The sequence below is a fragment of the Anoplolepis gracilipes genome, chromosome 4 (genome assembly GCF_047496725.1).
Source record: "Anoplolepis gracilipes chromosome 4, ASM4749672v1, whole genome shotgun sequence".
Classification (NCBI taxonomy): domain Eukaryota; kingdom Metazoa; phylum Arthropoda; class Insecta; order Hymenoptera; family Formicidae; genus Anoplolepis; species Anoplolepis gracilipes.
Genome location: NC_132973.1, coordinates 12,160,203 through 12,187,279, shown reverse-complemented (window position 1 = coordinate 12,187,279; position 27,077 = coordinate 12,160,203). Strand labels below are relative to the sequence as shown.

The 27,077-nt window shown below is 34.0% G+C and overlaps 1 protein-coding gene and 1 long non-coding RNA gene across 4 annotated transcripts in view; one reads left to right on the top strand and one right to left on the bottom strand.

The window, feature by feature from the left end:
- The window catches only part of LOC140665400 (uncharacterized), a 197,864-nt gene that overhangs the window by 12,705 nt on the left and 158,082 nt on the right, over positions 1 to 27,077 (top strand). The window lies entirely within an intron of this gene.
- LOC140665169 (pancreatic triacylglycerol lipase-like) lies at positions 17,203 to 20,469 on the bottom strand. The gene is made up of 4 exons (XM_072890943.1): positions 20,360 to 20,469; positions 19,532 to 19,876; positions 19,149 to 19,391; positions 17,203 to 18,787 (listed from the first exon to the last, which is right to left on the bottom strand). The coding sequence occupies exons 1-4, from the start codon at positions 20,406 to 20,408 to the stop codon at positions 18,372 to 18,374; spliced, it is 1,053 nt and encodes a 350-aa protein (XP_072747044.1). The 5' UTR covers positions 20,409 to 20,469; the 3' UTR covers positions 17,203 to 18,371.

Genomic DNA, 27,077 nt, shown 5'->3' with positions numbered 1-27,077 from the left:
AATTAAAAACGCTCAGCGTATAAGCGCGCGCCGCATATAGCGCTCAGTATACCCTGAACGTTTTTAATTCATAGTTCAATAATTATTGCACTAATCTCAAAATGATACAGGACTTTTATGTTCAGTTTGACCTGCTCTATCTGTCCTAGAGAGTTGGGGCGATTATTACCGGACATCTTGTAGATATTTATAATATTGTTCGTTAAGCGTTTTCAATTAATATTTTAATAATTATTGCGAGAATCGCAAAATGGTATAAGACTTTTTTGCTCAGTTTACTGTGCCCTACCTGCTAACCTCACGGGCGTTGGCACAAGTACTCTGGGACATCCTGTATATATAATAAATATTTGCTAATAATATTATACTAATACCATATAATATAATCTAATAAAAAAAATTATTCTAAGATACTGTTAGTTAGAATTACTATTTGATGTGTCCGCAAAATTCAAAATTGATTTACCATTAATGCAGCTATAGTCTGCAACCTTTGATAATCATTATTTCGTTTCGTCACTATAATGTATCTACACCAAGTTATTATTTTGACATTTTGCCGCGATTTCGCGAATGATGTAGCAAAATATAATCACGTTTTGTCAACAGTGCCATCGTACGCGACCGTCACGGTTTGCACATTCCCAACTTTTTATTGTCCGAAAGTGTCACGATTTGATGTTAGTTGTAATCGTCCATTACGTTTTTCGCGCGCTGTCGGCGATAATTGGCGACACCACCGGCGTAATATTTCAGAACACGCGCCGTGTAACACGCTCACGTGTCATTCGGCCTATCAAAACCGCTCTCTAAATTGATTCAATTGATTGTCGTTCCTCTCTCCCCCTCCCCTCGCCGCCCATGAGAAAAAACTTTTCGGATATTTTCTGAAAATTGATGATGGTTATCATATCTTTTTTCTCAAACGCATTATTTATTATTTATTAACTTAAAGTGTAAAATCTGTTTTTTGAATCAAATATATAATCGAAATTTTTTTTTTATAAATCTTATTATCTTAATCTGACAATTTTTATAAATATATCGTATGTAATTACAATTAACAAACACTTGTGTTGTCATTATAATTTTTTTGATCTGATAGTATATAATACTTTTTATAAAGCCAATAACCAAATTAACTTACTAATATTTATAATATGTAGAAATATCAAGATATATAAGATATCAAAACAAAATATGTGCAAAATAAATGGAATAAGTACTACCATACATATCGTTTGTTATTTTATACATATATTGTTCTATTGTGAAAATGTTTAAAACGATATAACACCTTAACCGATTTTTATGCCGTTTAGCGCTTTAATCAAAATTTTAGTTTTAACTTTCTCTAAATCCCCATAAATTTCGGATATTTTCATATAGCTAAATTAACGATATCAATAGTACAGGGATATTATAATGAATTGGATATTATATAATGGATATTATATAATTTGTATAATTTGTACATATAGTATTAATTACATACATTAATAACAAACAACATTGATGCAGCATACTGCCAAAAATATGTAAACGCCTAATTCCTACTGTCACTCAATCTGCGCGCGTTGACCAAACCCCCCGTAGCTACTATATAAATAATATTTTCTCTCTATACGTAAAGTTCGCTTAATTGAGTGCGCCATTATCTGTAATTTAATGCAATGTAAACGATTAAAACGTTTATCAAATTCGGTCTTGATTCTGGACTAACTGATGTATAGTGAATCATTTCATTATAACGATAATTGTGCAATTTTAGTAGATATGTAGTTGGACGAAAAACTAGGAGAAAAATTCTCCGACTCGAAGGCAAAACATTAAATGGAGGAATTCGATAAGGTGGAAAATCCTGGTACGAAATGGCAGAAATTGCATTTTTTCACGTGAATGCTTTCGGCGGATCCTACGTCTCATGATAAAATTACTGGAAATGCGAGGTTATTTCAACGCGATTCAAGCATTTAAAATTATCGACGTATGTACATATGTATATATACGTCGTAACATATAATAACATGTGTCGCACGATCATTAAACTGACGTGAATCATACTCAAGAATCAGAGGCTGTTTCGAAGAAGTGATAATGCTGTACAACACAGCGTTATCTTTTCCTCGTATTTTACAACGAGTTTCTACTTTATAAAATATATTATTTGTGCCGCCTATAAGTTGTGATTATTCTAAAACAAACTTTTCTTTAATGTGTATATGCACATTAAATGCTCTTTGCTTTCTAATTTTATTAATTATAAATTTCTATATTAATTTTAAATCAAGAAACGCACACGATGAATTAGCACATTTGTGTTATGATCTCTTTTGATGATGTCTTATTTCGCAGAGCGATCATAATAGAATTGTCGTGTTTTGAACGTGCAAATGAATTACCTTTGCCTCCACAGGCTGACGTTTGAATTAGACTTGCGTGCAGAGAGTGTGTACATTTGTATCCCTTTCCTTAACACAGTGCAACATCTACACGCACTTCCGACTTACATTTCCGAGCTAACCACTCCTTTCCGTTACACGCGACGGCTCAACCCCTAAGAAACCATTAAACTCGTTATGAAATTACCATAAATGTCCCAGATAAAAATAACAGCTGTCAACCATATTTAGTATCCGAAAATATTAATTGTAAACTTTATTTTTAATAAAAAAGTGATACTTGTGAAAAATGGAAATTATATATGTTATTTTAAATACAGCAAAAAAATGGATTATTTTTTAATTATTTTATATTAAATTGATAATTTAACAAAATATATATATATATTGCAAAAATATAAGAAATTTTATTGAATATACATGATTATTATGATAAAACCAATTCAAATTTAATCAAGATTAGATTTTTATCTAGAAAATTGTCAAATTAGAACTTTAAAATTAAGACAAAATCTGTAAACATAAGTTTATCATTTTTTGATATTAGTCAATTATACATATCTCGTATAAATCTCGTACAAGCTTTCTATGTAATAATATTGTTGATAAAATTAGACAGCGTACAATTTAGAATCTTTAATTGAAAAATCAGTTTCAATAAAGGAAAAGATGCCTAATAAGCAATTTTTATCATTTATTTTGTATGATATCAAAATAATTATTTAGATTTTACTATCAAGATTTTCCAATGATGAATGATAACGAGATGGAAATCAATATTCTTTTATATCGGGGACGATTAATTCGTTAATATGCAGATAAAAATATACAGATAACACACATGTAGGAAATCTCACATTATCTCTATATTTATCTAACTCAACGATCTATACTCTATGTATACACTAGAGAAAGAGTCTCTTTCTTGTTTCCTGTTTCTCGTACTTGGCCGATGTTCACTTAGATTTCGCCTCGATAGAGTTACTTAAGCGATAAATCTTGGCCGATGTCGTCGTCCCGTCTTTCGCGGTTTTGTCCTGTAGAATCTATCGCTCCCTTAGTTAGCGGACTCGGTTGCCCCGTCATCTCGCTTGCGTTCTTCGGCGTAAACGCGCCCGTTGCTCGGTATCACTCTCTCGTCCCCACCGAAACGAGAGAGCGGGAGTCTCTCTAGGCTGAAGTGCCGGACAATTTGATAATTGGATCTGCGGCAGTGCTGTGATTTACGCGCAGGAGGGTCCACGGTTGACCGTCCGGGAGGTTACCGCTATACGCGGAACCACTCCGGAAGTAAAGTAGAGGCGATTTCGACAGATAAAGAGAGAGAGTGAGTGAGAGAGAGAGAGAGAGAGAGAGAGAGAGAGTGTGTCTTCTCGCGAATTAGCTAAAACTATGTCTCTACTACGGCTAGACGCTGTTTTACATACCTTCCCCAATTCTCTCGTTACGATGCGAGTATTATCTCAATACTCTTGCTATCGCGCGATCTATTGATTGCGCGTAGATCGCTCGCTAGACATATGCACGAGACATTGAGATACAAAATCATTAATTGATAAGTGAGTGTTTATTTTCAAGCGACAGATTATTATCAGATCGTAACGGTTTTCTAATTATACGACTGCAGCAAGTTTTTTTACAACGTAGATCGCACTTCCGATTGAACAATTATTCTACCGAGAATTAAAGCAAAATTAACGTATCATGCAAATTAACTAAAAAACTCACATTCTTTTTTTTTTTTTTTTTTAATTAGACAGAATGTAGACGAGCATACATATTTTTTTCCCAGTAAATGCTAATTGAGGATAGCAATAATTATCTCGAGAGTTCAAAGTGATCCCAGTTATATTTCTACTAGCAACGTGAATACAAAAAAGTCTTGATAAGAATCGCGAAAATTTGCCTACAATTCGAACGACGTGACCCTGTACGGCCTCTAGGAGTTGAATAAAATCTACGACACTGAAAGAAAATGATGATCCGTAAAACGAAACGATGAGAAGGCGTTGAAAAGAATATCGTAAAGTCTCCCTTCGCTTAGCGAGATGCGTCGACCTGTTCTTCGTCCGCTTTCCACCGCCCTTGGCTTGGCTTTTCAGCTTCGCTATGCACGTCGCGACGCGTTAACCATAAAATACCAAGGCGAGAGATTGCCGTGAAATAAACTCTGGGCAGTAGCTTCTTTATATCGAAAAAACGCGTAAACGCGTGGCAGATTTTTTTGTCGCGTCCATGAGGAAGCATTCTAGGAAGAGCGAAATTGCTAGCAACTGCTTTATATAAAAGCATTAAATGTTTCTCATTTGGTATTTTATTATATAACCTTTGTATGAGACTGGCAAAATTCAAGTATCCATCAAATGAATTTTCTAATAAACAAGAAATTAAATAAGAATGTAAGTACGATCCGGTTTACATATTATTGAACACTCTATCTCGTCGTATAAATGTACAACTTATATATTACGAAGTACACATATATACTCAGAGATTATATTTCAAAAAATGAAAATTAATTGATCAAAATTTATAACAAGAGAAAACAAATGTTTAATCAAATTTCGTCTAATCGATTTTTGAGTCTCTGATAAAGACGGCTGCCACTGTCGCGCTTGCGCTATTTATTTATCGTCGCGTGTGTATCAGAACAAACAATACAACAGTGGCGCTCGCACATCGCACTTAAATTGTAAATTGACATATGTTATTTTTTAGTTAGTGCACATTTTTTTTTTGAAAAACTTGACAATATAGATAAAAAAAAAAAGAAGCACGAAATATATCTCATGAATTTTATCCATATAACATTACAAATGTGGATAATTTTTTTCTTGCTGTTAGACATTCTGTGAACTTTTCTTTATATCCTTAGAATATACTCGCGTTGACGAAAGTGGTCTTTTTAAAGTTGTCCGAAAATTCGCGAGGCGACATTATCGAAGCGATCGTAACAAGTCCCTGTAAAAGAACACCTATAGTTTACGCGACTCTTTATTTCTCGTGTAACAAGATTTCTCGGCTGTAAAACCTGAAATCGAGGGCACGACGTTGTGTTATTCTCGCAGTCTTCACACGATGATGTGTGTTCACAGTATATGTATTTGAATCTTTTCGCAGCAAGAAGAGAGAAAGAGAGAAAAAGAGAGAAAAAGAAAGAAAGGGAGAAAAAAAGTGCTGGGATGCCGCTCGCGGCCGGCGCGAAAAGTTTAAGTGGAGAAAGTATGCTCGAACTGGCCACTGCACCGAGAGAAAGAACGTCGGAAAGTTTGCGAAAGGGGTGGGAAAGAGCCGAGGAAGTCTTTCCTGGCACTCGCATTATTTCCACCAGGCGCGTGTTTCCGCGCGTTATCCTCGCTTTCCCACCTCATCTCTGTCGTCCCGAAGGCGGCGACGATGTAGTGGTTTCATGACATACGCGTTTTACTGTTAATTGATATCTCGTCGTTTCTCTCTCTTCTTTTTTCTCTTTCTCCTTCTCGCAGGGAAATATAAGGTGGGATAAATCAAGAATATTGCACGAGAGAAAGAATGAGAAAAAGAATTCGACGTTATTTTATTTTTTTCTCTTTTGATACCTATTGATTTTTCATGAAATAAAGGAGAAAAGAGAGAAAAAGAATTCACATCTTTTTTTTTCTTTTAAGATAAATATTTATTTTATGAAACTTTGCGGGATACAATTTTATCTTCATGTGAAGAATATTTCTTATACTTTAGCTTTGCGACGTCTAAACTGCGAAGCAGCTCAGAATTGCGAACATGATTCAACTTTGATATCGTAAGTCGTAGAAATAACGTAAAAATAAAGAAAAACAAATGTCAGAGGTAGAGCCGTAAGCCGGATCTTCGAGTGCGATGCTGAAAAGGTAATAACCTTTATCTGCGATAAAAGAAATTGATCTTACAATGAAACGGTCAAAGTAAACTTAGCGAGTTATATCTCGTCTTGTGTAATCTCAGCTTTACTGTCTTAAGTAAATAGTTTCGCTGGATTCTCTCTCTTTGTATAACATAACAGATTTATATAGAGGTTTCGGCTTTTTGAGATTTAAGTAATGAAAATAGGTGATTTAAATTGATTGATTTCTAAATTGAACTTTTTTTTCGATATGAATAAAATTAGATAAAATTAAATAATTTAATAAAATTAATAAGATTAAATTTTTAGATGTTTTTATATTGAAACAGAGTTTCTTTTGATATATATAATATATATAAAATTTGTTTTAATGTTATGTCATACATCAAAACAGCAATAGTTTAATTAAAAGTTTTATTAATTATCAAAACAAATTACATATTTTATTTTATTCTCTTTCTTTCTTTCTTTCTTTCTTTTTCTCTGTTTCTTAATAATTTATGCATATGATAATCGACGCTGGGAAAGGAGGAAAAAGCGAATTAGTATTCTCAATCGGATTTAATTTAATACAATATTTAACGAGTGAGTTGATCTTATAAAATATATGTATATTAATAAATAAACTATTAATCCGTTCGAAAAACCTTGAAATGTTATAAATATGATACCCTTCGTCGTTTATTTGTTCCTTCAATTGTAGCTGTGCAAATAATCGCACGTATTCGCAAGGCTGCGCTGACGTAAAGATTCAAATAATAAGCGATAACAGAAGCGTTCGAGAGAGTGGAATATTTGTGCGGGAGAAAAGTCTTAATTTCCTTTCTGCAACGCTACCCCGCTCACTGACAGAGACCCATCGCCCGTTTTTTAAGTCTGACGCGTGTTGGCCTTTTAAAGGCCTTTCTTCCAGCTGTTTAGGTTATTATAAGGACCGAAGGCAGGGACGAGAGCCACCCCGTCGAAAGGGTGACCATCCGCTCTCGGCCATTTCCTAGCAATTTCCTGACGCTGTTTTTCACGTGAACTTTTGAACTCGTTTCACCACAGGGTACCTTTTCACTGTAAAATATCTGCTAAGTAGCCACGGCAGGACTAGCCAGTTATAAATGGTCGCGTGCAAATACCGCGGGTTTTGTGTCCAGATGCGTCCGGTATATTTAATGCCCCCGTGGACGTCGGTCATTGCCGATAACTGCGACGAAAATGTCCTTTGCAGAATTAATGATCTGTCGTGATGTCGAAACGAAAGATCGAAAAAAAAACCTGCGTGAATTTTTTTCCCTTTTTTTATCAATGCACAATATTCAACGCTTATATGTGTAATCCACTGTACAATAATAAGCTTAGTTATTATTATAAATAATTTTTATTTTATTAGATGTTATATATATGTTGGATTTTTCATTTTCATCGGAATAGTTAATAGCAGGATATAGTCGAGAGTTTATAAAATCCAATAATACATTGATGAATAAACATAATATTTAAACAATGTACAATTTGAGAAGAAAGTAATAAATTCTGAAACTTTGAGTTTGTAATTTACGTTTCAATATTAACTAACTTCGATATAACGCGGCAGTTCTTCAAGTAAAAATTCTCTTCAGAGATATATTTATATACTTTATTTGTGATGCGGTAATAATTATTAGTTAATAACATATTTTATTATAAAATAGAAGTTAATGGTAACTGATTGATTCAATTACCACATAATTACAATTTAACTGGCTCGGATGATAAATAAATAATAAATAATTTAAATTTAATTTCAATAAATTTGCGTTATACAGTTGACGTGCAAATAATGATTATTTGTCGTCTCTGCAGAGAGACATATAACTCTGTGCGCATGATTCTGTATGCTACCATTTACACGATGGTTCAGTCTCCCTTGTGCAATTTTGCATTTTGAGCGTAAATATCGCGTTATAAATAGATTTTTCTCGATAAAAATTTACAGCGATAACAAGTACGAAAAAAGTAGTCTCATATATAATATATGCAAATATAATTTGCAAATATAATTAGCAAAAATAAGTTATTAACATACAAACAGAGAGAAAAAAGATATTATATATTGTATAAAAAAAAACAATTTTATGTGGGCACGTGGATGTGATACAATAGTATTATATTTTTAGATATCTGTGAAAAGTAAGCAAAAATACTTTTTTATTTTAAACTTAATATTAATTTTTTATCCATTACCATTTAATGACAAATTGAAATTAGAAAGGTAAAATAGATTTATTTCTAAGAATTTAATCTCGTAACGCATTATATTTTAACGTCGAGCATTGTCGAATTTTTTCTTAATGAACCTAAATGAAAAGAATCAATACTTTGCACATTTTAATATAAGTCGCGTTAGTGAGATAGCGTTAGAAGCCGGATATCCATTTTGGTAGAATTGAGAAACGATTCGGTACACGGTAGCTACTAGGATGCTATATTATTCAATACGAGCGAGATCATGAATAATCTACAGTATTCGAAGAGAAATACGCACTCCGAAAGTTTCGAAATAATTTATCGAAATGATCGCTAGAGGAATGACGATGTTGTCAAAAGGTTCAGAAAGATTTCCGATAAAACGAGACTAGCTAATCTTAGCCACTACGTACGTACCAATAGGTTCACGTATACGGACACGCGTGACTGTCAGAACGCGGGATTCATTGGCCCCCGAGAAGGACAGGGGTAGACTATTCATATCAATGCACCCTTGTCGAAGGGTTGCGAAACTTGCATCCCCTGTATCCATTCCGCATTGTCAGGGAAAACGTTGCGACCTTCTCAAGAACTCGATTGAATGATCGATTTTATTTCAAGGATGAACTATTGAGTAGTTCATTTTCATATGCGATATTATTGACATCTTTTGTTACATTTTAAAGAGCTTATATTTATAAGCTAGATATTACATATTTTTATACGTATATACCATAGGTATTCTTATCTTTTCTATGAATTCATTATCAGCGTCTTTTGATAAAATATTTTTATGACGTTATTGCTCTTTATTTCATCAATATATGGAGAGGCATTTTTTTTCATTTATTATACAAATTAAATTATTACGATATTTAAAAATGTTAAATAATATTTCTGTTAAAAAAGCATAATATTTACATAATATTAAGAATCAAAAAAAAGCATCTTAATGTTGCAGTATCATGTCATAAAAAAGTTTTACATTTTATTATCTTATTCTACTCCGCGGAAAATCGAGATCAGTCAATAGATTTTCGGCAACGTTACTCTCCCGCACAATTTCGCAGACAATACTTTGACCCCTTTTTAAGCAGGTCGATGGTGCCATCTATCAGTAGATGCATCAACTAATCAATATTCACGCATGTGCATTATACTTCTAAGTAGTCTTTGGTAGGAGAAGTCGGCAATAAGGATTCCTAATCGGATCGATAGTATGATGAAACGGCGAGTGTGCCTCGAAACTCATTTTGTGTAAGATAAAAATATATAAAAATACTCTTTTAAAAAAATTTTAGAAAAATATTTAAAAAATTTCATAAAAATTGAAAAAAATGCGAATTCATAACTCATCGGAAATGAAGATATAAAATATGTGTATAATATAGATGCCCAGAGAGAATGATCTTTCTTGACGCTGCTTTGTACCGCAGGTTGCACTCTACAGGCGCATTTTTAATATCTCTTGATATCTCAGATTCAGAAGGCAAACATAAATTTTATAAACGTTACAATAACAGAAAGGGTTTGTTATGAATTAAATATAATTATATTATCTTAGTCGTATTTTTTTATCAAACGTGCTAATGAAACTTTGTATATTTATATTACATGAAGAGACGATTTCTGTTTTGGTAATGTTAACATTCATCATATTACATTAACGAAGCAAAATTGCCACGAAATCTTCAATCTTAATTCAAACAATAATGAATAGCGGTTGAATCGGGAAGAGCAATAATTTCGGGATAATGTATCGTTTTCCGCAAAAGTATCGACGAGCAAGCCGCCGCAGTAGTCGCTTACATTTGAAAACGTACGTAGATCCATTACGAAACGATATAATGGCGCAGTCTATTATCTAAACAACGAGGAGCCCAGCAACGGAATCGCTGTGCGGCGCGGCGGGGTTTTGCCGCGAACGTTATTGATATTCCCGGCGGCCGTCTCGCTTTACGTTGAAATTAGCCAACGGAGGAAGCTGCCGCATAACGCTGTCGCGATACAAATGAGAGGCGAAGCCGTTTGCACCATCGAGTATCGATCATCCGTTTGACGAGAGCAGCTCGAGCATCGTGAAATGATACGCGACTCGTTTAATATCTTCGTCAAGATATTCGCGAAATGGCTGCTTTCCTATCGTCAATTCATAAAGCTCGAATTTTTGATCCAGCGTTCGCGTAAGACACGTGTTTTCTCGAATTGCGGATCGAACGATAGAAATAGAAGATACGGCAAAAGAAGGAGAAAGGAAAAAACGACGCATAAATGTTCTGAAAAATCTTTCAAGGAGTCAAAGAAAATTTTCTGCTTTTCTGCAACTGTTTATTGCAAAGATTATTATAAATAAAGTGTAGTTTGAATATTTCTTTAGCTACTACATAATTTTAAATTGGATAGAATAGGAATAAGAGTAGACAATATTTTTTTAACTCATTCGTAACATGATTGATTTGTATCTTTCCCGCAATGATCGATTTTAAATACAAAAATAACAGAAAGAGAGTTACAAAGCGAAAAGCGGAAATGGCTGTGTGTAAAATGCGCACATTGCGAATAACCATTGCCAAAGCGCGAACTGACCGATCGGGCCTTCCCCGTTTGTCCAATCGATTGGGCTAAAGATTTTCAACTCTTAATTAAGATCGCGAGGGCACTCGAGTTTTCAATTAAAAGGGTAGCGACGCTCCCTCTCTTGTTGTCCCTGCTTTTCATCGCTGCGCTCTCTCCCTCTCTCTTTTCGTTAACTCGTGTCTTTGTCTCTCCCATTCTTTCACTCCATATCTTCGTCTCTTTCTCGCCCGCCCTCTTGTATATTCGTTCTCTTTTGCCACGCGTTCTTTTTGCCTCGCTCGCCTGATGCGCTGGCAACATTAAATGCAATTTTGCGCAACGCATCCTCCGAGGGTACTCGGATCCCGATGGTGTCTCCCGATCCACTTTTTCCGTTTTGGCCACTTTTGTGGAGTACGCGTGCACGCGGTCGTGTCATTTTTGTTTCCGACAACGTTTCCGATTCTTTGTCGGGCGATATCGAAAAATATTTGTTGCCTCGTTACCTCGATGCTCGAGATCGCGTGCAATATTCTAGCAGCGGAGCGGTGCTTCGAGGATTTTCCATTGGCTTCTCTGCCCATGAGCATTGAAATATTCAAATAACCACTCCATGCTGTTTCTAAATTCTTGAATAGAATCCGGAAAGCAGCGTTTTTAATTCTGAAACTATACTTGTAACCTAATGGATTTGGCAAGATACAATAAAACGCTGCGCATCATGCTTTTAATCGAAATAGATCGGTACGATAGGAGAAGCATGAGATTTCTTTACGTTTATCCCGCGTATCGGTCGCAGGAGGGGATGGAAAAGAGAAAGCGAGTGCGAATGTGTAATCGCGGGATGGGACTGATAGGCGGTGGTATTTTTGGCGGTCGTCCCCATCGGCATCGATGCGAGTTGCGAACTGGTAACCCTCACGCAATGCCAATTTTTGCCGCATACAAAAGCGCGGAGAGAGCGTGCCGCGGCGCTTCCCACCCACGCATACACGCACGCACACGGGCGCCCGATAATGCTGTACGATGACCATGGGACACCGGGCTGATTGGGGTGTGCAGGCGACCTATGCAGTTTAATTTATGTTGCATCACCAGCCAGTCGTACGTGCATCAATCCGTTCGCGATCGTTTCACTCGTGCTCCGATCCTTGGGTTCTTCGCGACGGGCGATGGGCGATGGGCGATGGGCGATGGGCGATTTTATCTTCCCCAATGGCGTCTCCGTGTATCACGTATGTACGTGTATGTATAGGTGTGCTCGTGCGCAAGTGAATATACACTCGCAGACATAAAGCTGGGCTACGCGTTTGTAGTCAGCCATCTTTGTTAACCGTGCGTCATTACATGATAGATAAAAAAACATGTTTGCTTTTGAAGCTTCCAACGAATTTCCAATGAATCTCGTTATATCAGGTATCGCGATGATCCAAAATCATAATTAGAAGACCGGTGTTGGCAAATTTCATCGATTTGTTAGAAAAAAAAACATTTATCTTGTCTTGAAATATTGGAATACTAAAAAACATTTTTACTTATCTTATATGTAGAATTTTGAAGTAGAAAACTGATAAACTTTATTTTTGAAGTAGAGAACTGATAAACTTTATAAGAGATAATTTCATAGAAATAATTTCACGATTGTAAAGTGTTTACTATAGCTATACAATATCATTTATCTATTTTTATTCATATTAAATCAAAGATTACCTGTGGAAAATTCATTCGATATTCTTAATACGCAATATTATTTCGATCACATAATACTTTGCTGCAATACGAGTACATATTTTTTAACAATTGTTCATAGCTTGAAATATACAGAATTATTATTGACTCTAAAAAGCAGTGCAGTCAAGGGCATCGAAAATTTTATTGAAAGATGCAACATGGTTTTCCCCCTAAGGCAACTTAATTCTTCCTAACTCTTACAATGAAATTAATATCAATGAGTCAATATGCTCAGCCGATATGTGATTTAGTAGTCGGCGACGAATCGTATCGGTGATATAAACCGGTTGTTTATCAACGCATCCAAGATCAAAAGAGCAATAAATAAAGGAGCGTTATATGCGCGAATCGTCGCGTGCGATGCAGGAGCGGAATTCGAGACGTGGCGCAGGAAGAAAGCTAATTAGCGCGGATCGAACCTTCGGCGCTTGATAAATGGACAGCCAATATTTGGACTAAAAGGTACCCTCCTCTTCTTCCCTGGTCCCGTCCTTCCTCCCAGCTATCCAGCTCTTTTTCGTTTTTTATCGCCGAGTTCTTTACATTGATCGCCGTAGTCGAAGACGCGTGATGACGTACGAGACGGTTGAAAGGGGAGAGATGACGATGCGCGTACGCACAACTTACGCGCGTTTGGGTAAATATCTCCGTGGGTATTTACACGAGCGAGCTCGACTCCGAGATAGCCTGTGATTAATGGCCCTTCTTCAAGCTTTATTAACGACCTGTCCACCCAGCCCTACCTTGACCACTTTTGGAAAACCTCGTGTAGCCGGATTCAGGCGTTCGTCACGTATGATTTTATTCATCGCTTCCTGAAAATGCCAGAAAAATCTCACGGGTTCTTACGACGATTTTTATAAACTCAAGATAACCGTGAATTGTCTACTTTTATATAAGCATCAAAGAATGTTCAAGAACGAAATTGATTATTTAAAAACTCTTTCCCTTGCTCGTAAGAAACGTTAATTTTTATCAAATATTTAGTTTATATCGCACGTGTATGCACGCGTTATATTACACATATTATTACGAATAATTAAATAGATTCTGGTGTTCTTCTGAGAACGAAAGGACCTTTCTACAATCGGTCTACGTTGAGTCACACGGCGAAGACCATAAGGTACCGTATAAATACACGGTAATCCTATCCGATAATAGTCGCTCGGTCAATTAAGATGACCGTCATAAGAACCAATTAAACGTAAGTGCATGACCACCCTAGCTCGGGTTACGTATTTACGATCTAAAATTATGCGTTTTCGTCGCCCGCTCTCCCATTACTTGCCCTACGATTTCTTTCCCGTGTGCCTTCTCCCTTCTCGCGATTATGAAATTTCACCTACGTATCTGATTCGATACCACGTGTTCGACACTTTATCGGAAAAACATTTCCAGAATTTTCCAGAACCTCGTATAATTAGTTAACAAAAGTCACCCACACATAATTGGCGCAATTATGCGTATAATGCAATATTATCAGTTCATTTCCTCGGCATACGATGGATACTCTTTGGAAATGCGTAAATAATATATTTGCGTAAACGTGACGACTGGATGTGTGATCTACGTGATTAATCGCTGTGTTAATTAAAATATTCGCTTAATAAGTTCGCTTAAACGGCGGGAAAAACAGCGGGGCGATTCATTTAGCAATTATTTTATGTAGTTTGTGTACACATATATGCCGTTAAAGAGCACCTCGCGATACACACTCTGATGATTATTGTATGCGTGCGCATATGATAATACGGATGTTCCAAAATGCACCGCGACAGTAACGATTCCGGATGAATTAGCTGACAATGCGTGATTGAATGCATGAATCACTATCAAGAACATTCTGAATATGTAATTTTTTTTTCTAAGATCACACGGATACTTAAAAAATATCTCGCATACGTAGAATATATATGCGCGTTTCTCGAAAAGAGTGACCCTTTTTTTTTAAACCCTTTGTCGTCCCGGTTTCTCACATTCATAACTGGTTACCAAACGAGTCGCCGCAAAGGCACAAAAAGTGAAGTGCGACGATTATTAAATATACCTACCTACCTCGAAGGGTGACCAGCGGAAACGGGTCCGCTGATGGTTATACGCTCGCCGTGTTATTCCGCCTCCCTAATTGGAAGCTTCGATATAAGAAGATTGCTTCCGGCTAAAGATAGAATAATATTATGACGATGATCACATTATTGTACACTCTGTACTCTTAGATTTGCATTGCTCTTAGATTCTGTAATAAGACTATCCATGATAATCATCATCGACTTTTGCGATAAAACTCGTGCAATAATAGTTATCTTTCTTTTACTTAATATGTAACTTCTTGACATTCTGTAATATGTCATTCGAGGTATTTGACTACAAATAATAAATATCACTGTGTAATTTTTTAACTCGTAAACAAAATATATATTTAAGCTAATTTTTTTTTCCTACGGTTGCTGCAGTTTAATTATTTGTTACATATCCTTTTTTAATTCACTGATATAATAAAGATTAGAAATATTATAATATTAATAATATTTCTCTTATTATAAATATTATTATATGTATATTATATATTCTTTGTTTTTAAATATTTCTATCAAAGTATTGCAGTTTTATTGCGTAAATGTGTATACGTACGATGGTTTTCTTGAACGACACATCAACTATAAAAGGAGCAAATAAATTTTCGTTCGATGTCGATACTTTCAAAAAATGAACGCCAAGGGGATTGTTTCATACCGGGAAAAAAATGGTCCCCAACAAGCTTGCAACTTGAACGCGACAGGAAGGACAACACTTCCACGGGTGAGACACAACCAGCGAACGCTACGTATGCTGATATATGGACCCGTCTCGTGTTGATAGATACCAGAAACTTTACAACTTTAATTTTTCCCTCGACATCAATTTTGGGTTTTAATCTTGACCTACACCTCGGACAGGGCGTGTCAGACAAGAAAAGAATTATTACCGCTACAATTGAATAACGTGCTTCTCTACGTGCCAATTGTATTTGAATTTTAGGCCTGTGTAAATCTCATTTAAAGGCTTGCACTTTCGAATGTTAAAGCACAAAACGTGAAGTGAATAGATAATGTTATATAATTTCTTTAACTTACGAAGGATAAAAGAAACGCCAAATATATATATATAGTGTAAATTCTGCCTAAAACTAAAAGGAATAATTTAATGTAAAATAAAATAATATTTAAAAAGTTATTTAACTACATTAAGTGAATATGATTGCGTGGATTACGTAATCTACTCTCGTAGATTTCGAATTGAAGTTTATATATCTTATCAACAATGATCGATAATTCGATCTTATCGGATAAAAATCATCACATGACTTAAGCCAGCAGAAATATAATAATATTCATAATGTGATAAGATCGTATTTGCATGTATGAATTAAAAAATGATGTATTACATCGTGCGATAAGGATAAAAATTGATGTGTTTGATATAATAAGATTATCTTGATAGCTAATACAAAGAAATGCGTTTTTGATCAAGAAAATGTATTCCTATCTGGGACGTCCTGCATCAGGATTTTTTCGGTCTGTCTATCCCAGCTCGGGACCCTTATTCATCTCAGGTGGCTGGCTTGCATCCGGCGAATCTATTGTTCACTAGTTAATGAAACTCGCCTGGCTACGCCAACTTTTATCGCAGATATTTCAATTGCGAGCGTGAACAATTGATACACACAGCCTATAGATACATCCACAATGGAAACATTCGGCGCCTTATCGCTTGTAGATATCGCGTCATAATTTAGCGATGAGAATCAATTGTTTTAAACTGAATATTTTTATATCATTTGTAAAAACGTTTTAAGTTACTAATATATTTTGACCGCGTGTATGCATCTGTTTTTTAATCATATATATATATATATTATTACTCGACATTATTGATGAAGCATCTTTTATGATTTTAATACTAATATTTAATGTAAATATTCTTTATATAATGTAAATTGCAACTCAGCATTTTGCTTTTCATTTGAATTTTACAAAACAATTCAATTACTTCAAATGCTGTTTAATACTGATTCATAAAAGATAATTTTATTAGAAGATTTTTTTTGTTAAAGTATTATGATTATTACATTATGGTTAAGAACAACCGATTATTATAAATTTTAATTTTTAAATTATTTTAAATGATCCATAATTTATATTTTAATAATACAAAACATTTTAAAATAAAAATTTACAATTTTATGTACATTTTTGGACATATATATATATATATATATATGTGTCTTGATATGTGTATTTTGTACTTTACTTCTTCATGTAATGTTGTACTTTACATGATACATAAAATTATACATAGAATTTTAAACTTCTAAAGTTTTAAAATTTCCAAATTTTTTCACGATTTATGGATTATCTAAAATGGACTTTGGTATATTAATAAAGAAGACATTCATGGTATTTTATAAAAATATAATTTTATATTTGTACATTAGTGCCCTTTTGTATAAATCTTATCAAATTTCATTGTATTGAATATCACGCAAATAATTATGACCATCAAGAATTATAGATTTGGAATGCGGAATATTGAACGCATTTTTCAAAGAATAACGATTACAATTAATAGATTAGATATCACCGTAATTATCACAGTTGCGTTAACATTGTGTTTGCATCTACGCTAAAATTATTTGACGAAAAAGACTCTCGTTACGTACGAGACGGTCTCTCTTACTTTGCAAAGTTACTTTTATTTTTCTTTTTCAACTTTATCTCGTACATTATATCAAAATGATAAATATCTGCGTCTGTTTATCTGAAACAGCCCGGAGCCTAAAATTCAACGCGCGGTTTAATCCGACTGTTTTCCATATCGCCTTATTATCTTTGTTGCTATACACGATACACACGAGATATATATTACGATAAAATTTAATGCACCGCGACTAAGTCCGCAGCTGGTCCGAGTAATTCGCGTTTCGAGAGACCATGTATCTCGGTGGATGTTTGCACGCGTGTACGCACCGAAGCGTTCGAGTCGTATGCGAGAAAACGGACAACGGAAGAGAAATTGATATGTATATTTAACACTGACTTGGCTTGCAGTTAGAACACCGAGTATCCTTCCTCCGAGTATTTTGCATTTTCAATAAAATGTTACGATGCGTTTTTGCGTCATATGAGACGTATTTCGTAAAATACGTCTCCACCCTTGCTTACGCTTACGCTGGTAATTAGGTCGATGGTAAAGCAAAGCGTCATGCTAATGTTTTGTTTTGTTCTTTCAATAAATGATACCGATGATTCAGTAGCCATCGATTTCCCGGCTTAGACGGGATTATAAGAATAGCGCGCGCGTGCGAGATACGAGAGCTTGCAATAGTCGCGCTTGAAACAGCCGCTGCGGGCGGAAACGAAATTACGCACCGTGAATGCATCCGATCGATTGCTGAGAGAAATGAGTTTAGCTCAGCGTGGATCTCCTTCCTGTTCCGCAATGAATTTCCAAATCCAGAATTCTCATTCTGACGGCCATAGTCCAACTGAGTTTTACACCTCATATCCGTCTCTTTCTCTCTGTTTATCTCTATCTTTGCTGTCTGTCTCTTTCTCAACGAACTGTTATACTAAGATCGGACCGTTCGCGTACGGGGATTTTGAATTGGTCACTAGATAATATGTACCGTAAGCATGCAATTCGGACTTATGGCCCATGAGGGATGTAGACTGGTCATCGCATAAGCCTTTTTTAAATCGAATGAAACTATTGCATTTTCTTCCGTGGAATCCCCGTGGACTATCGATAGACTCGGCAAAGAATCTGAACGAACGAGCGTGAGAGCACGCACCACTGAAATCTAGTAGACAACCGAGCTGCTTTTCCCCTCCGTTAGGATAAAAATCGGAATCGCCGATTGCTGTCAAAAAGCCAAGGAGACCGCCATTCGTATGAATAATTTCCACATATTGCGCGTCGTCGTATGATATTCTGGATCCTGGACCCGCTAAGCTGAAGCCAGGAAAAGCTGGATCTAATCCTGGAACGGTATAGTTTGGCGTTATGTCAATGAATATTTATAATTAATTGATTATCGATATAATTAATATAATTTTACTTGAAGAAAAAAAAAGAATATAAATATCATGAGCGTTATGATATAAATTAATATTAAAAAATACATATCAGAAAATATATATACATCAAACTTTTCTACGAAAGAAAAAGAAAGAAAAATACAATTCTGGTATTTAAATAGTCGCTCACAGCCTATGAAATTTAATGATCTTTGACAAGTGATTTCCTGTATTCTTACATGTATAATTTATTTATATATATTACTTATTTTATCTTTGGTCGAATATCTCTCCTTAGATTTATGTAATTCATTAACAACTTACCCACAACAAAATTGACTTTGCCCTGAGCATTGCGAGCAGCCAATCCAACTATATGAGCACCAAGAGAATGACCGACCAATAGGGTTTTCGACAAATCCATCCCTTGCTCCTCGAGGAAATCAATCATAGTAGAGACGAATTGACCGACTATGCCAACACGTTGGCTAGCCCAAATATAAGGCCTAATGCTTATCTTGCTCCAGTCAATGACGATAACATTACAATCCTCGCTCTTCACGTAAGCTACAGCACAAAAAGCAACAAACCTTTTACACAATTTAAGACAAAAAATTTTGATATAAATCTTCTAACGTAATTAGATTTTTATATTTATTTGTATAAAGAAATCGCATTTGATATTTTTCGTTATAATCCTTACATACCGTCGCGACTCAGATAACATGCTGGACTGTTTCGGGAATTCATCCATCCGTGAGTTATAAAACGCGTTGGTTTGGTAGGATCGAAGTTGCTATTCTTTAAAACATACTCATCATTGACGTAAAGTGATTGTGGTACTGTAGGATTTTTTTTCGTGTATAAGGAGAAGAAGACACGATTTTCGATATCTTCCTGAGTTTCTTTTACACTCTCCATGTAATAATCATCCAATGTTAATTTTACCAAATTCTCATTATCATCGTACATGTATGCTGTCATGTTTTTAAGTATTGCGTAATCGTTTGGAGTGAAGATATCATTATAAGATTTCTCTTCCACTGGAAGTCCTGTAAAATCAGAACATAAAATTCTTATATATATATATATATATATACACATATAATGTTTAAGATATTATATAAAATGAAAAAGGCTACTTCTTGTTGAGTGTCATAGAATTTTATAGATTTTTAGTAAAATAATTTTTTTCTCTTATTTTTCGGAAAAAGAAAAAAATATAAAATATTTTTAATATAAACATTACATGTCATTACGCTAGAGATATTTACATTTTGAAAATATCAAGTTTCTAAAATATATTTTATTACATAAAATTTTGCTATCGGTTTTCTTTAAAAAACCTATTTGCTTCCAAGAAATAATAAAATATAAGAAAGAAATATATATATATATATATATATATAAATAAAATAAATATATATATATATATATATATATATATATATATATATATAAAAAATTTAATGTACAAATGTAGAATAGCGTTAGAATTTATCCTTTTCTTAGAAAAAATAATAAAATATTTTTACCGGCCACGACACAGATGAGCAAGAGACCAATCAAAATACGTATCTCCATGTTTGTTTTTATTCTGTTAATAACATTGCTCGTACAGCCGCTTATAAAGCGAGTAGCTCGTATTCTGAGGTCACATTTATTGTTAAATATGCCTTTAAATGTATACATACACATGTATAAAAATACATTTAGAGTCATATTTAACGATAAATACACGGACCATATATTTAGCTATCTTAACATACAATTTTAATGATAAGATAAATATATATAATCTATCTCATCTTTTTGCAACTGTATCACAATTATGCGATTGCTCGATAATCTTTGAAATGTCCAGTTCACAATTACATTCGCATTGACATTTATTCGCACATTCTTGAATTATAAAATTTTGTTTGTCTTGTGTTTTTTTAATTTGTTAAGTCAACTGCTTTTTGAGGTATATTAAACAATATACAGAGTGTTTCAGATTTTTCTCTCAAACTGTGCCAGTATGTTTTATAAGTAGAAATAAGAAAAAAGTATTATATAAACAAATATTTTATTAATAAGTTATAACAAAAATGAAATAAAATAATAACAGACATTTTGAAATAAAACAGTAATAGTAAATGATTAATAATAAATGCAAATTGTCTAAAGAAATTTGGTAAATAAGTTGTTTACCTACTCTCACACAGTACCATATTAATAATAAAAACAATTTTTTTATTTAATTAAAATTTTCTTATAACTTTTTAATAAATTATTTGTAATGTATATGATTCTGAGTTTTTTACAATAAAAAGAAAGGAAAAAGATTTTGATAAAAAAAAAGATTTTGAATTCGCGAGAGGAAAAAATCTCTGAAAGACAATGCTTATTTTTATTATTGCAAGCGTTCTATAGTGCAATTAAATATAATAAACTATGTGAAAAACCGGTAATTCTAGTAATTACAGTAATTCTAACAGAAACAATTGCAATTACGGAGACTTGCTATCGGAAGTTTAAATTATAATTTCGAGCAACACACACGGTTTAATTTAACGATTTTATACATTTTTGAATAGTTTTTTCTTTTTTTTGTTAATGGGAATTGTTAAGAATTGTTAACAGACTAACGAGAAAAGTAGTTATTGACATAAAAAAATAATTGAATTTAATATACCTAGTTGAGAAAAAGATTAATAATAAGATGTTAATATCTTGTAATCTAGTATCAAAATTTATGCACGTTAATGAATCTTGATTCTAGAGTATAATATATTAACATCTTACTATTAATTATAAATTTAGAGAGTTTTCGAGAGAAAATAAGATATAAAAGAATTAAAGCACTACCTGCATTCAAAAATATTAACAAAAAAAAGGTAAATTCTTATAGAAAAGACAGAAATTTATAAATAATGGACAAGTAAATGTACTTAGAAAAACAAATAATTTTTATTTTTGAATTTTTTAAAGAAAAAGTGAAAATGTTTCAAAAAAAGAAATATAAAAAATTTGAAAATATAATTAGAGCAGATATAAAAGAATAGAAATTATTAACATAAGATAGAGCGATACTTATATAAATTTTTAAAAATTTATTTATTATTAATGAAGAATCTTCTCCAAAATCATGTATCACTCATTGAAGTAATTCACATCCAATTTTACATTAATGAATATAAAAATGTACATATAGCCAAAATGAATAAGTACATGCATAAATATGTCATGTACTAAAAAAAAACCATGCACTTATTTCTAAAGAAAGCGCAATCCAGCATATTGTTAAAAACATCAATTAAAAGAGAAGTTATCTATCTTAATAATACCAATCTTGATAAGATGTCATTTATTTTTTTAATATCAATTATCCCCGATTCCGACTGACACTATCTGATTCTATTATCATGTTGAGATTTGTCATTTGCGGATCTGTTTTGCACCATAAATTTGTTTCAATCCTCGTAGATTATTTAATGCAATTAATTAGCAAATTATTAACTTGACAAAGATCTGTTAGAAAAGAAATAAAAGAATCAATCAAAAGTAATGCAGAAATATTAATGGATATTTTATCAAACAAAGAGAGAGAGAGGGGGAGAGAGAGAGAGAGAGAGAGAGAGAGAGAGAGAGAGAGAGAGAGATTGCACGCAAAACACTAAAAATACGAAAATGCAAATTAATACAGCGTAACAATTCGATAAATCATTTAAATTTAAATAATAAATGTATTTAAAATATAATATATGATCGGTTAGTTCACACATATTCTCTACAAACTTCAATATATCCCTTGAAAGAGTTTAATATTTTAAGTAAATTATTATTCTCTATATATTATTATATTAATTATCGAGTTAATATCGGGGTAATGATATAATAAGCTATCAAGTAAATGGAGTTTTTACGCAATTCACGCTTTGATTGTAACTTTATTTTGGACAATCAATCATTTGTATATCAATCTTGTTATCCGCATTATTAATCATTCTTATAAAACATCGATATTATAAAACATCAATAAGCATTAATTATTCATATATATTAATATATATATATTGACTTTTTGATCGCGTTTTAAAATACTATTTGCATTAAACATATATTTATTCAATAACATGACACATGTAAAAACAAATACATTCGCTTTTAAAAGATAAGAATGCATTACATTTTCACGATATAAAGAAAAATAAAGATAAGATTTAAACAAATCAAGAACAAATATATCTGCTCTTATATTAAGTCTAATCTAGTATATAAATAATAATTAAATATATAACAAAGATAATATATAAAAATTGATATTAAAAAAATAATAAATATTGTTTAGATATTTTATATTTTAATACGGCAATGAATTAAAAAGATATCAGTTTGTCAAGTATGTTCAATTTACAGCAATAATCTTTTCCATTGATGTTGATTTAAGATGTCAGAAGATTGGAAAATTGCATGGAGTTTATAGTATGACTATATTATATGCCTATGATATAATCAAAACACATTTTGCGACGTGCATAAATCTCAGACGGGCATCAATGTCAAACATCTGACAAGGATTTCCGATAATAGACGATATCGGACTATCTGATTGATCAATCGGTATTTCGCTCTGTACACGTCTTCGACTAGCAAAGTGGAGAGTGATATGTGAGAGAAACAACTTACATGTGTGTTAAGTGGCTAGGAAAGCGCCCTTCTAAACACGTTTTCCCACTGAGACATTTAATTCGCTCGTGCTCGCGGGTTTTATTCGTAATTGAGTCCTACGGCGTGGCCCCCGTGTCGCGCGTTTACGTAAATTTTAAAATATTCTAATTAGTATAATGAAATTAGCGCACTTATGAAAATTTCGTAGCATTAGCCGGTACGAGGAAGGCGACGTTAACGTGTCTATGAAAATTTTCATTTGCACATTGACGCGAGAGACTGTTAAACGAGCGCAGGAGGATTAAGAGACGGAAACCTGTTGTGGCGTGTGTTCTTTTTAAAAGCCGCGGCGGGCTCTCGCCCTCGGCGGTTACATTTCTCAGACAGAGAATCAAACAGGTTCGTGCGCGGGATAAAAACCAGTTTTAACGATCCGCTTGAAATTTTTATTGTACACAGTGCGCGCTTCGCGGGATGCATCCGATACAAATACTACCCGATCTGTAGCGGCTATCGCCTTTGTTCCGGTGCGTTTACAGATGTTGCATATTTCCTGCAACCGTTTTCCCGCAAACTCTTCGTTTACTTTCGTTTCGACTATCGCGTTATTTGTAGATTGATGTACTCTAATATAATTATCAGTAAGTTCATACTAGTAAATATTGTTATATTATATTTCTGATACATTTCTCGCGTAAAGATTTCTGTCAAGAATAAAAGAAAAGAGAAAAGAAAAATCTATATTGATAGGTCAGATTTTCATTTCCTTTCTTTTTTTTTTTTTTTTTTTTTTAAGTCCTCTCGAAAATTGGTTTTTTTCTCTAAACGAAAAAAAAAAAAAAAGAAAAAAAATACTTTTTATATTTTTCAACAAAACGCAGGTTACTATGCTGGACCTGTACAAAATTATGCTTAGATGACCGAAGACTCGACGTTCACGGTACGAGCGCTTGCGTGAAGCTCGAAAATGAGGGGGAGAATGGGGGGAAGCAAAGTGGGTGGCGGTCTGGGAGTTGAACGGGGAGAAAGGGGGAAGGGGGGTCGGAGCTGTGAAAGCGAGGGCGCCTGCAGTGACTAGCCTCCATCGATTTACCGTGCGACGCCATCTTGCCACCCTACGCCACGGGGGTTGACCACCCCTCTGCCACCCCCTTGTCCCCCTCGCCGCCGACGCCCGTCGGGGTCACCCCCCTCGAGGCAGAGGCAGACATTTTGAAAAATGATTCCGAAAGTCATCGTGGCTCGCACTGGCGTTTTTTTAGCGGGCTCGACCCGGCCCGCCCGACGGCTCTCTCTCTTTTTCGCGCTCGGTCTTTCGCACTCGAAGGGCAAGGAAGAAAAAGCGGACGCGCGACAAAAAGAGGGAAAACTATCGTGGCAAAAGACGCGGAAATAAATGAGCGCGTTCTCGTTGGAATCTGCGTGTCCTGGTTATTAAGCCTTAAGTGATGAGATTTTCGCGACACGCGCGCTAGCCATAACAAAACGCCCCAACGTTTTTATCATATCGAGTCGTTTTCTCACAAATAGCAGGATTAATCATCGCCGCGTTTATATTTAAAATTATTATTATTATTAAAGGTATATTTACGCGACAGAGCGCGACACATCTTTAATTTTATTGCAAAATCATCGAAAATGTATATAATTTTAAGGTACAACCATAATGTATAAAAATAAGTAAAATAATTGTATATTATATGCCCATTTCTTTCTGAAATATCGAACTATCAAGGGAAACGTGTTATTTTGTTCTACTTTAATCTGCAACGATATCGTCGTTGCGTCGAGAATTTATGATTACCGCTATATAGCGCTGTGTCGAGATATCTGCAATTATGCACATGAGTAGTTCTATTTGTGTTTAAATATTAAACAGTTGACTCTTTCTGGAATTACTTATTTTCACTGAAGCTTTAATTTCCGTAATTGCAGCTTCGATATTATGCAGGATGATTCAAAATTCTTATCTAAACGGCATTAGCAAGCATCATCCGTATAAAGATTGATGTCGAATTAAATCTTTTTAGAAAATGATTTTCGAATAACCATTTATTACTTTTCTTACCAGTAATTTAACGATTAGATTGGACAGAGCACTTAAGAATATTTCAACAATTTACGGAAAAGACGTAATATTTTAAATGGACGGTTGCAGCCTGTGGCTGGACATTCTGAATCAAAAGAGGCGAAAGACAAAGGTCGACAGGAGAGAAAGATTTCAATCGCGTCTACCAATCGTGGAATAAACAATACGGGCTTTCGAGAATGCACAGTGCGGTCGATCGGCTCTCGATTAATCAGAAAAAAAAATTCTTGTTTTCGCAAAAAAGGATCTCTATTCGAGGCGATGACGTAGAAACGATGGATTCTAAAGTCTCGTGTAGAAAGAAAGAAAAAAAGATGCAACGTGTAGAAACAAAATATATAAAATCTAATAAAAATAAATCTTTTCCAATACGAGGGAATAATTTGTCAAATGATATTTATTTGCAGCACCGTTATTATTATAATAACGATCCAATAAAAGCGATGATATAAGTTGACGTACTTTTTTAAATAACGCTCTATTTATATTCCACTCGTGTGGCATGCGATCTGCATTGCGACGAAAGTATGTCAAATAAAATTCATAATACATACTTTTTTGAATTTATCATGACAATATAACATAAAAATGATAAGAACATATTTAGAATAAATAAGAATAAAAAGAGGAACAAAATGTTTCAGTGAAATTTATAAATGATAAAAGATAAGCATTCAATTGATGTGATAAAGAGCAAAAGAGATGAAAGAAGTGATGCAAATAAATAATATAAAATAAGTTTCATCTGGAAACAACTCTCAATTCATGCAGAGGTTATCACAAAAACAGGCTTCACGTGCGCGTCCGCAATTGAATTTCGACGAGAATAATGGGCGATCGACAAATTTACAGAGTGGCAGTACATCGTCCTCGTTGCGCAATTATATTTTTATATCATGCGTTTTACATATGCTTTACATTTAATTAATGAATGGCTACGTGCAACGATAACAAGCTACGCGTGGCCTTTTTCCCGCATACGGCGTACAGCGAAAATGGAAGAAAAAGTACTCACGACACTTTGAACTTGATTGAGAAGAAGAACACAGTAGGATATAATTACGTTTTAATTGTATATCTGAGAAATATTATGTAATTACAATATAGAAATATTACAAAGTAAAAAGAAACACACCTACGTTTAGTTCATTGATGGCGACATCGAGATCGATATTTGCATGCAACAAATTAAAGAGCTTCTCTAGGAAAATTATCTAGGAAAAAACTCGGGATTAACAAAGAATAATATTCGGAACAGAATGGTGAGACACAAGTGAAACCGATCGCATATCTTTATCGTTCTTTTTCTACTGCTGACGAGCCAATGAAAAAGAGGTGTAAATAACAAATGTTGTAGAAAGGAACTTGTAAGATCTACTTGTTCGATCAATGTAATGGAAAAAGAACATATTGCACGGCTGTTCTAAGACACAAGAAGTGACGCTCGTTGCACCTTAGTGCAAAAATAGATTTTGCGCTCGTACCGGTAATTGAATTTCGTGGAGGATAAT

Excerpts from the sequence above, each read along its gene's own strand:
- LOC140665169 (XM_072890943.1), bottom strand. The coding sequence starts at position 20,408 with ATGGAGATACGTATTTTGATTGGTCTCTTGCTCATCTGTGTCGTGGCC. Across the intron at positions 19,392-19,531 it reads ATGTTATCTGAGTCGCGACG|CTTACGTGAAGAGCGAGGAT; the intron begins GTATGTAAGGAT and ends TTTGTGCTGTAG. Across the intron at positions 18,788-19,148 it reads CAAAGTCAATTTTGTTGTGG|GATTAGATCCAGCTTTTCCT; the intron begins GTAAGTTGTTAA and ends ATACCGTTCCAG.